The sequence below is a fragment of the Leuresthes tenuis genome, unplaced genomic scaffold, assembly GCF_036924035.1.
Source record: "Leuresthes tenuis unplaced genomic scaffold, fLeuTen1.0.hap1 SCAF_7, whole genome shotgun sequence".
Taxonomy (NCBI): Eukaryota; Metazoa; Chordata; class Actinopteri; order Atheriniformes; family Atherinopsidae; genus Leuresthes; species Leuresthes tenuis.
This window is the reverse complement of record NW_027325361.1, coordinates 19,212,571-19,224,681: the sequence shown is the minus strand read 5'-3', so window position 1 is coordinate 19,224,681 and position 12,111 is coordinate 19,212,571. Positions and strand designations below refer to the sequence as shown.

Genomic DNA, 12,111 nt, shown 5'->3' with positions numbered 1-12,111 from the left:
AGCTGGTTGCAGCAGCAGAGTGGTTAGGGTGATGCACCGGTGGTGTGCCAAAGGTGCTCTCAGGCCTCCGCAAACAAATGAAAGTCAATAGGCTAAACTCCCCCCTCCTGCCCCCCCACGGTATAACCGTTGCCTGACACGGCTGCTAAACTTCACAACCATAGACACAATGGATATTTGTCACGCCTGTGAGCTTGGATTAAGGATCAAGCTAGTATCTCAAAATACTGCCAACTTTAGGCAATAACTCAGACTTAAAGTAACAGTTAGAGTAAATAGAAAATAAAAAATGTTTTCTGTCTGGACATTTTGAGCAGCTGAAACGTGAGGAAGAGATTCACAAAGCTAAAATTGTCATCGATTATATACCGATGAGGCCTGAAAGGCCCAAGTTTAATCAACTTAAATGTAACGATATACCCATGCATGCCTGTTTTTGTTGCCCCAACTGCAGCACACTCAGCGAAAATGAGTGCGTACACCCTATGTGTGTGGCAACTGAAGGCGTGCAGAGTTGGAGCCGAATATAAACTGCACCGATTGGAATCACTTACCGCACGACCGAATGACAATTAAACACGTTCCTGTTGCACTTGTGAGTCAGATGTTAACAAACGTTAATGTTTAAAAAAAAATTTAAAAAACAGTTAAAAAATGTATTTAGTTAAATAAAAAATAATCAAATGGCAATTCTAAACGGTTAGCATACTTACGTTCATAGGCCAGCTTTTTTAAGCAACCAAGATCTGCAAACATGAAAGGAGGGCCCCTTATTTATTCTAACACCTTACAAATTCTCAGAACTGACCAAATGGTGAGCACACACACATGCATTTAAATTTATATCTAGTCAATCAGTCCCATTAGCATCAAGTGAGAAACACGTAAACAAGTAGGAAATTACAAATTTCAACTTCCTCATTTTTTCTCAGTATGACATGGAAACATGTAGCTAAACACGTAGTGGTTTTAACACCTCATTGCCCACCACAATAACCAGAACACTACATGCCTACGTGATTATACCATAACTGACTGTAATTTGTTGATGAGAATCTTGACTTTTATTTCAAGCCTATCAATGTGCCCTAAACAATTGTAATTGATGTTATTCCTTGCCCTTAGGTTAGCAATTACTCATTTCAACAAAGCAAAGCATTAATGATGACAGTGAGTCGTTTCTGGCAAAAACTTCAAGTGTTATCTTAAAATACATTTAAATATTTTATTTTCTTATCACTTTCCAGGTATTTTTCCAAAATGGCAACCCTTCATCAAATGATGTCTTTTAAACTCAACTAGCTTGTTTAACAAATGTTAAACAATTACCTATTCACACGCACACTGATATTCTTATCTATAGCTAATAAAAACATTAATGAACACAAAGACATATGTGGAGGGGCTGGACTTCTGTTTGGAGGAGCAGCCATTTCCAACATATAAGGTCACACTGTTGATGGTTTAGTCTGAGTGAAACCCTCCAAAGAAAATCTCTGCTACATTGAAAGAGCCCAAAAGAAATGTAGCCCCAATCATTCTAAAATGGAAAAATTAGAAGAAACAAGGAGGCTCCCTGGATAATTAGTCAGATCTAAGAGATAGAGGACCTCCTAGATCTGGTTACTTTTTCAAACCGAACAATCTGGAATGAGGGTAACCTGGTTACCACTAATGAGATGCAGACAGTTTATGGTGAGAGGATAATCTTACATCAGTGCAGTCCCCCAACCTGTTAGGCCTCCATGGAAAACTGAAGATGGAGGCAGAAAAATGCAGTACCATCCTAAAAAGTAAAATAAAAAAAGTAAAGTTAAAAACCTTTCTGGAGCGCGCAGGTTCTCAGGCCAGTGTGACGGAATACGTTTCAACGAGACATCAATCTGAAAGACATCGCCAGGAAAATACAAAAATACAGTGGTTTTTAGAAAAGGTCTGACACCCAAAGAGTCCCAGTCAGAATCTGGACCTGAGCCCAACAGAGAAACCTGAAAATAACGGGAAAGAATAGCAGAAAGAGTTAAAGGAAAGGTGTGCCAGTGTGGTGGCTGAATAATTTGAGATGTGGGATATTTCCGTCTTTCATTCTCAGCTCAAAACTTAGATCAATTTAAAAAGTTCAAATTTTACATTTCAAGATGAGTCTAGCATATAATGTAGAAAACTTGAAGGTTTGAATTCCTGATGGCACCATTGTTTAACCATGTCTCTGTTACCAATTTATCAAAATGTCTTGCATTGACAATAAAAAACACAGTTGGGAAAACAAACACGTTCATCATCTCTCTGCAGGCTATCACAGCTTTAAAAATATCTCACATTTCCACCACATGCTTGATGTAAATATCGATGTTCTCACTTCTCACAGGATCTCAGCACCTCATGATCTTCAGACCACCCCTGTCTTCAGTATGAACAGTGTGAAAAGCTTTTGTGCTGAGCAGCTACACGTTGTTGGGTTGTTGGGTTTTTTTTGTTTGTTTTTTTGTTTGATTAGTTTTCCCCCTTCAGGGCCTTCACTACAACTTTGTCATGTGATGGGAGTACAAAAGTCACACTGCAATGAAAAGGTGATATCCTCAATGCTTGCTGAGGCTCAACTTCCTGTAAAAAGTGGTTTACAGCTCAGCTGTGAGTTAAGGAGCAGGAGGCAGGCCACAGACGTCAACCTCAACAGTCACACAAATGACCTCCTTAAAAGGGTTGCAGAAGAAATGGGTTTGAAATCACATACAAACAGGTGTTAAATAGGTTAAGACCAAGCAAAAGCAAAGCAGACAGCGGCTTGTACAATTGTTTGTTTACAGGAACAACCTGATCTGGGCCCCAGTGATGAGTCACCTGGTGGTATAACTTTCTTAAGTGAAACGTGTGGGTGTACAGTCACAAGTCAGTTTTGAGAAAACTGTAGTTTTGAGTGGTTTGCTAGGTTTGTGAACCTGTGGAGAGCACATCTAAAACACAATAAAGCAATTTCATGGCAGTTTTAGTTTAAACTAAGCATACTTGTGTAAGATTATCTGACTGTGCCAAACTCAAGGTGAAAAATTGCACTGTTCTTGTGTCACTGAAATGAACATTTATACCGCAGCTTTAATGTAAGCATCACGTGTTGATCATTTAAATGAAATGAGAGATATGGTTTGAAAGGTGTAAAAATGAAAAATGTGTTTTCAAAAGTGTAATAGAAATAAGGTAATCATTCGAAAGGTACAACCAATGCATCCAAGTAATACTACTAGACAAAGGTCAATTTTGGGTCATAGTTTTTTTTACTTTTTTTTTTACTTATTTGTACACAAATTTTCCATCTCAAACTACAATCCCAACTCCAAAAATGTGGGATTCTGTGTAAAATGTTCATAAAAACAGAATTTTGTTTACAACAGAATATAGTAATCCTATAAAATGTTGAACCACTTTTGGATTCCACAAAAGGCATTTAGGGGATCCCCCTCCTCCATAAATGTGGGACATGGTACTGTGGTTCAACTTTAACAGACTTCTCAACTTCTCACCATCCAAAGAAAATAATCGCCACGGCAAAGCATGGTGGTGGCAACATCATGCGTTTATTTTAAATTTGTTCGATTGGTTCCGCATTTACAAGAGTTTTGCACCTTGAAAGTGGTGGGAAAAGCTAAGTTGATGAAATAATACATAATAGCAATAATTTATTTATTATTACATCAATAAACACTTCAACAATGCCAGTCTTTATTTTTCATTTGTTAGAAATGTATGGAAATAACACTTATAAACCAAGAGTGGCATTAACGAATAATACCATAGATTAAGAGCATGTACTCATTAGAACTGTGCTCTTCTGGACAGAGATCTCTGATGCTGTTCCTTGGATCCGTTGGAGCCACGCTACCATATAGGGGCCAGAGACTGTGCTCTTATTACCACTGTTACCTTAACTCCACTCACTTTTTTAACATCCTCTTTTAGCTATTGGTATTTTTTTAACTTTGGGTGTTTCTTTTTTCTTGATGTCGCTTGGGATTGTAACATCTATCTACTGCCTTCTTCTGAAGTTTGTCCATTAGCTCTTCACCCCTTAAGGAGCCTCTTTTGCGTTTGTGCTCACTGTCTCCTCTTTTTTTGTCCTGTTTAGTGCCTCCGTGTTGAACTACATAGCCCAGCTTTAAGAGGGACTTTATGTAGCTTTTCTACATAAGAGATTGTTGTATGTCAATTTCAGTTAGACAATCATCCACATCACAAAACTATCAAAGATCTCATGCTCCAATCTGCTGAATGTACCCATGTCAGAAGTACAGTCATGTGTTTCTAAACCTTTAAGTCTTTAAATCAGATAAATACAACCCCAATCATATGTTTGTGTGTGTATACACATGACAAATTACACTTTGTTGTTATTTATTCAACAAAAAACAGGCAAAAGTTCTGATTTGCTGTGTGAAAAACTAATTACACACAATAATTCAAAAGATTGTAGAACCACCTTTCGCAGCAATAACTTCAAGCAATCATTTTCTGTATGATATTTTTGCTGTGCTTAATTTGATCACAGATGATGTGCAGTCATTCTCCTGCAAACACGCTGTACTTTTTCAGTCTTTCTAAATGTGCTGTCATGAACTTTGACATTTAACACGTTGGGGCCTGTATAGTCTGAGATGTAGCTCTTTGGGTTTTCTCAGAACATTGTAAGATCTGGCCTTGGGGTGAACTTGCTGGAATATCCATTTGTGGGAAATTTGGCAACAGTCTTGAAAGTTTTCCGCTCTTGAATCATCTTTCTCACTGTAGAACGATGGACTCTAAATTGTTTGGAAATTGCCTTATAACCTGTTCCAAATTAATGGCCCATAACTGCTTCTTTAAGTCAATTGCTGACTTTTTCCTCCGTGGCATTGTGTTAACACACGTCTGAATGGTTCAGATCAGTAAATAAAACCTCCACTTCAATAGAGATGGTCAAACTTGCCTATGATGAATTTATCAAGTGCATTTGATGAGCAGCACCTGGCTGCAACTTACTCTCTTAACACCCAGCAATAAGGGTGCAATCAGAGGCATTTTGGTTTGGTTTTTGTTTATTTACAGGGTGAACTGAGGTTGAATGTAAGTTATTCTAAGACCCTTTTTTAAAATATCTCCTGATATATAAAACTTTAAAATCGATAGAGGGTGTATTTTAATTTCTCACATGAGTGTATTTGCCAGACTGCTGACTATGTCAGGACATATACTGCTCAAGATAAGCCATCCAAATGAAGAAATCATCTTCAACTTGCAGTCAGGATGTGGCTGTTGTCGCACCATGAGAATGTGGCAGTGCCTCGATTTATATAGGCCCAACAACATACCACAAAGCTTTCTGAGTAGAACAAATGTCTACGAAACATCATCAAAAGGAGCCACAACTGTTACAGTCAGTAACATCAGAATAACTTTTACCCGCAAACATATCAGCCCTGTATTTAATAATCAACCTTAACGTATTTTCTCAATGAAACAGAATTCATGAGAACACCTTCCTGTTCCTACAACAAGTTGCTGTTGTTACCTCTGTGCCTTTCCTTTGTGTGTGCTCATGTTTACTCGTTTGCCTCCTCTAAAAGCCAACAAAAAAAAAAAATCACAACGATTTAATAACACCTGCAATGTGACTAATTCCTTAACAATCTGATGACATTTCTACCAAAAGGGATAAACTGACTGTTGTAACATGGCGGAATGTGGCTTGTGAGGCTACAGTGAGTCAGACAGAGAAATCTGCTGGAGTTTTGTGCAAACACAGATCTGACAGGACAGCTTCTGGTCTGGACAACCCCCCATACTCTGAACAACACAAGATGTGCTGAGTGTAAACTGCTCAAAAGTGATCTGCTGCAATCAAGTGTGGTTTTCCAGTTTGGTAGCAATGTGGTTGTGCTATTTGAGGGGGGAGAGGCTGTCCTTACACCTTAGGTGAGGGGGAATCAGAAAAAGGTATTTGTGTCAAGCTTAATGGTGACATTTCTCAGCTCTTTCCGCTCTTAAATGTGCTAAAATATGAAGCCTTTGCGTATGTCGGGGAAGTGGCTCTATGTGGGCTGAAGATTCACAAAGGACATAGGGAATACTAACACAAGTAACTGCTGGTTTGGTGTTAAATGTCCACTGTGTATATGCTTAGCGAGGTACCATGCTAACAGAAACACTGTACATATATCAGCATATAAACATGTATATTTAGCATGCAAGCATGCTAACTCATTAGAAATAAATGTGTCTGACAATAGTTTGAAGGTGTGGTTTGAACAGATTCACAGATGAATCATTCAAGGGGTTACAGCATGAAAATATTTCCTTACATAAACTGAGAAAAACCCTCCACAGACAGAATTTCTGGAAATTCTGACAAAATCTTTGTTATTTTCATGGATGTTTTGGACAAAGTAAAAACACTATTGTAATAATGTTTCCCTGCTTTAAGTATAAGGAAAGATTTGTGTCTCTATCCATCTGTCAGTTCATTTGTTTTTTTTTTTATTCTTGATGTATTTTTCCAAATAATTAAATCCAGGTGTTCCTATCACTAGGCCATATGTACAAATTTAAGCACCTAGGCATGCAGACTGCTTCTACAAACATTTGTGAAAGAATGGGTCGCTCTCAGGAGCTTGGTGAATTCCGGCGTGATACCGTGATAGGATGCCACCTGTGCAACGAGTCCAGTCGTGAATTTTCACGCTACTAAATATTCCACAGTCAAATGTCAGTGGTGTTATAACAAAGTGGAAGTGATTGGGAACGACAGCAACTCAGCCACAAAGTGTTGGCCATGTAAAATGACAGAGCGGGGTTAGTGGATGTTGAGGTGCATAGTGCGCAGAGATTGCCAACTTTCTGCAGAATCAATCGCTACAGACCTCCAAACTTCATGTGGCCTTCAGATTAGCTCAAGAACAGTGCGTAGAGAGCTTCATAGAATGGGTTTCCATGGCCGAGCAGCTGCATCCAAGCAAGACATCACTAAGTGCAATGAAAAGCATTGGACGCAGTGGTGTAAAGCACGCCGCTACTGGACTCTAGAGCGGTTGAGACGCGTTCTCCATCTGGCAATCTGATGGACGAGTCTGGGTTTGGTGCTTGCGAGGAGAATGGTACTTGTCTGACTGCATTGTGCCAAGTGTAAAGTTTGGTGGAGGGGGGGGGGGGGGGGGGGGGGGGTTATGCGGTGGGATTGTTTGTCAGGAGCTGGGCTTGGTCCCTAAGTTCCAGTTAAAGGAACTTTTAATCAGAATCAGAAGCATTTATTGTCAATGAAGCATTACAACATTACATTGCACGCAGATTGAAATGGCGTTTATCCAACTCCAGTGTGTGAAGAAACATACAGGAGTTAGAACAGTCGCAGCCATCGAGGATAATGCTTCAGCATATCAAGAGATTTTGGACAATTTCATGCTTCTAACTTTGTGGAAACAGTTTGGGGATGGCCCCGACATGGATGAGCAAGTTTAGTGTGGAAGAACTTGACTGGCCTGCACAGAGTCATGACCTCAACCCGATGGAACACCTTTGGGATGAATTAGAGCGGAGACTGCAAGCCAGGCCCCCTCGTCCAACATCAGTGTCTAACCTCACAAATGCGGTTATGGAAGAATGATCAAAAATTCCCATAAACACACTCCTAAACCTTGTGGAAGCTTGCTCAGAAGAGTTGAAGCTGATATAGCTGCAAAAGGTGGGCTGACGTGATATTAAACCCTATGGATTAAGAATGAGATGTCACTTAAATTCACAATGGCAATATAGTATATATATGTGTGTGTGTGTGTATACATATAATTTGAAGTGAAGGCACAACATCAGCAAAAAGTTATCTGAACATATTTCCCAAGTTACAACTTCACTGTAAGTTTGACTCCTAATTTTGTCCAACTTCAAACTGTTATTCTAAGCCTTAAATCGAGTGTAAATGTGGTTATGGTCATGTGCAAATATATAACTGAAAATAAATCATGCAACTGAATACCGCTGTATCAATCCACAGTTACACGTAGTAACTGCATAAAAACGAAAAGTGGGACAGTGAATCCAAACTGACTAATTTCAGTATCACTTGTTGGTTTTCGACGTGGCCAATTCGCTTGCTCTTCAAATAACATTGTCTGATCACTTTCCACTGTAAAGACAGACACGACGCGATTGGCTGCACGGGCACTGAGTGTGCACCGCCCAGAAAGCTGTGCGCTTTATGGCACCGATGCATGTCTGAAATGTAGGCACAACCCACTCGGGACAAACATGAAACACCCACAAACTTGCGAGTAGAATCAGGTCTTCCGTCTTAGCAGACTTGTGTGGATAACCTTGTTTGTGGCCGTGCGTGTTACAACAGGCTCTCTTAAAGCTGAGCGTGTCATCCAAATCATCCCACAGGTATCATCCTCTCACTCAGGTCAGTGCGACGAGTTCAACATATTGTCTGATCGTCAGGCTCGACTTTGCTCGACTCGGTTACCTAAAGTTAGTGGTGATTTGTGTCATGGCTTTGAGTTAATATTAAGTCCATTATGAAAAACGAAAGTCATATTTGCTGTCATCGGACAGCACGTCAATGTCTGTGAGGGAGGAAGTCATCAGACACATTAAGCAGTCCAATACAATACATTGACTATAGGCTTAAAGCAAGATTCCACCTTTAAAATTTCAATTCGTGTTAAAGGTAACATACAGATAGTTTCAGATGCACGTGCGATTTACTAAAAATAGCATTGTGTGTGTGTGTGTGTGTGTGTTAAAAGGTTATACAGAATCACTCATTTTATCTGCAGAGGTACCATTTTATTGCTGTTATGAACAAGTGTGCAACATTTGTTGTAGCTGATCGAGGGGAAAATAATCATGCGATTCTGTGCTCTAACATTTTTTATTCATTCATCTTACGAGTCATGCATGACAGGCCAAAATCTGAATCGACAACTGTAAAACATCGCAAAAATCTAAATATTTTTTATTAAGAAGCCTCCCTCAAAATCAAGTCAACCATTTAGGTCATTCAGTCTCGTGATAATAACATCACAATGGAGATGTTAGAATAACACTTTTGATTTCCCCCACCAGAGGCATGTCAACCGCAGGTGGTCCTGGGGGCAATGGGTTGGCTACACCTTACCAGCCTTCCTCCTCGGTGCAGAACAGTGGATACACTGAGCCGAGGCCAGGCCGACGAGCCCTCCCCGTGACACGGTCCTCCCTGCTGCCACGACGCCTCGTGCCTTTGCGGACTTGCAGCGGCCACTTTAACCCCGCTAGACGCCGTAAGAGGGAGATGATCTCCGCCGACAAGAAAGATGCCACCTACTGGGATAAGCGGCGTAAGAATAATGAGGCGGCCAAGCGGTCCCGGGAAAAAAGGAGGTTCAACGACCTGTTGCTGGAGGGCCAGCTGCTGGCTCTGAGTGAGGAGAACGCCCAGCTGCGGGCCCAGGTGCTCAACCTGCAGTACCACACCAGCGGGAATCTAGAAAAAAGCAAAGCTCCCTGTGCAACATCACCTGTATCTGTTCTGGCCTCCAGTTTATCCTTATCGCCCATTCCTGCTCACACCCCTGCTCTCTTCCAGGCAAGACTCTGGGGCACCAGCGGGAGCAGCTCGGCTGCTGTTATTGGGATGAGACACCAGGAAACAGCGATGCACCACTCCGACGCCAACATCCCCTTTCTTAGCCCGACTAGGGTTTACGGCGGTTTCAATTATCTAAGTCACCACAACCGTATAACTCAGCACGGCTCTGTGCCTCTCTCGGGACCCAGAGTCTTCTCTCACGGTGGAGTGGCAGCGGAGGCGGATACGGATGCCCTGCGACAGGTCTCCTCCAGCGATGACATCCCCATTTCCACAGATGCGCACTCCAAGCCCCTCTCCTACCTCCCAACATTTCTTCCAACACTTGACACACTCCATGCCTCCACCGTATCTTACCCACCTCAAAACTGGGTCGTACCCCATCTGAGCCACACGGCGGTTTGTAGTAATCTGCTGCCTTGGCGGTCCTCCTACCTGGCCACACCGCCCGTCTATCCCGGCCTGCCTTTAGAAGGAAGGCCGGGTCTCGGTGTTGAAGAGGAACGCTTACAGAAGAGAACGCTTCAAGAGCCGGTTCAGCAGCGCACCCTGAGGACTGTCTCTGCCAAGGGTGCGCTGCAGTCCTCCTGACCGACGCAAACAGGACAGTTTGACTGTGAATTAAAGCTGTCTTCCTGTAATGTTTCAGGATATTTAGGATATTTTATTGAGATTTCTTTATTTTCAATTGCCAGAGAACGAATTAAACTTATGAACATTTATGGAAATGAGAAACTTTGGACTCTCTGGAATCCAACTGGCTTAAAGCAGAACGTCTCCCAAAGAAATAACTGCACACAACGTGGACTGATATGGTCATTTAGTGATGATATTGTGATTCATGGTGTAATAAACACGGTATATAACAACAAGCTTTATCCAGCGCCTCTTTTTTTTACATGGTCTTGTTTGATATGTGGATTAACTACGATTACAGGGGTTGTGATTACAGTGCGGTTATTGTTGGTGGATTTTTGCCTGTGGTGAAACATGCACCAACGAAACCGTTTGTTTGTTGACTTGGTATTCCCCTTTATCCCCACTGCGTGATTTACCAGCACACTTTGATTCAATGGAAAATTTAAACGTTGAACCGTTTTTCTTTCTGTCTTTCTTTTTTCTTCTTACACCTCATCCGCCTACAGAATGCCACCAGGTTAATAAGTTATTGAAAAAAGTCAAGACAGGGCACGACGCGTGCGTCGGTTAGTCTGCTCAGGATTTTGTACGAGAATTATAAGAAAAGTGGGACGTTTTTCCTGCATTAGCCCGTTTCAAATTGTAATGGAAAACGTTCACTTGGGAATAAGACTATATTTCAAACATCAGTAGGCAGGCTAAATGGCATCTGAGAACAGTATCCCTAATTTTCTGTTTCCCTCATAGAGGCAGAAGATTACGATTTAAAACTCAATTAATCTCCGACCAATTTGTTGGGCACTCTTTAGGTTTGTGTTCATTTGAGTCTACATTCATGAATCATCAACAAAATGCCGTTCTTCTGAGTGCACTGTGGAAAATTCAGCTATTTTCTGAAAGCAGTCTCAATAGTGGTCATGATCACACAAGCTAAATGACATTTCGTTTTAATTAACTCCTCCACAAATGACAAACTGACTTCTTGCTCCTGGTTATTAGCATCCTTGACGACACTTAACTGAGTCTCCAGAGGACGCATAAGTCCCTGAACACAGCAGTAGAGGGCGCGACAGTGCAAGTAGTTGCCAACGGTGAGCTCTGAGTCAAACGAGGCCAACGTGGTTAGTATAAATTCATTTCTTGCTCTTCAGTGTGCATGTGTCAGATGAGTAACGATTTCTGAGTAAATACAGCAATGACACACTCTTACAGTGCATTCGTGTAATATTTAGACACAACTTTAAGTAAAAATGTTATAAATTAGTTTAAATATGGCATGTTTTTTTTTCTTATGCACTAATCCAACCTTTCTTTTTGTAAAGGGCCTCAGCCTTTGCTAATGTTTCCCACGCTTTACGCACAATAAGTGTAAAAGACCATACCTTAAACTTGATGGAGATTGAAACAAAAAAAAAAAAAACAGCACTTATGAATGTCTGAAACAACTGGTTGCAAAATGGCGGCCAACTGAATTCTCACCTCTCATAGCACTTACAAATCTTTAGTAATTTTTTGACTGTCAGATGATGTTACATTTAAATGTCTATGTAAATTTTTTCCGGCTTTGTCATGAGGGCCTTTCACATTTCCGTCCCTCATGAAGACCGCTGAAGTGGAGTGACAGACTGAAAAGAAGTTAAAAATAAAACGCAAGTTGACATAAAACAACACCGGACAAGATTATAGCATTTTGCGTGTCCATGCAGACTTAATTAAATTTTTTTTTTACAATAATAGGTGAATGATAACATCTTTTAAAAATGTTGCTCCTCTGATAACAAGTTCTAAAGTGAGCAAAGTGTGCTTCAAAAAGCAGAAACAAATGTTTAGTTATGTATTCGCAACTTTGACATCTACACTGATAAGTGACATACACTTCT

At 40.8% G+C, this 12,111-nt stretch overlaps 2 protein-coding genes across 2 annotated transcripts in view; both read left to right on the top strand.

Moving 5' to 3' along the window:
* edem3 (ER degradation enhancer, mannosidase alpha-like 3) overlaps window positions 1–12,111 on the top strand; it is a 461,179-nt gene that overhangs the window by 27,119 nt on the left and 421,949 nt on the right. The gene's annotated exons all lie outside the window — the stretch shown is intronic.
* On the top strand, window positions 8,303–10,183 carry LOC140312437 (uncharacterized). The gene is made up of 2 exons (XM_072390275.1): window positions 8,303–8,422; window positions 9,088–10,183. The coding sequence occupies exon 2, from the start codon at window positions 9,092–9,094 to the stop codon at window positions 10,181–10,183; it is 1,092 nt and encodes a 363-aa protein (XP_072246376.1). The 5' UTR covers window positions 8,303–8,422; window positions 9,088–9,091.

Coding starts and splice junctions, on each gene's coding strand:
- LOC140312437 (XM_072390275.1), top strand. CDS start 9,092: ATGTCAACCGCAGGTGGTCCTGGGGGCAATGGGTTGGCTACACCTTAC.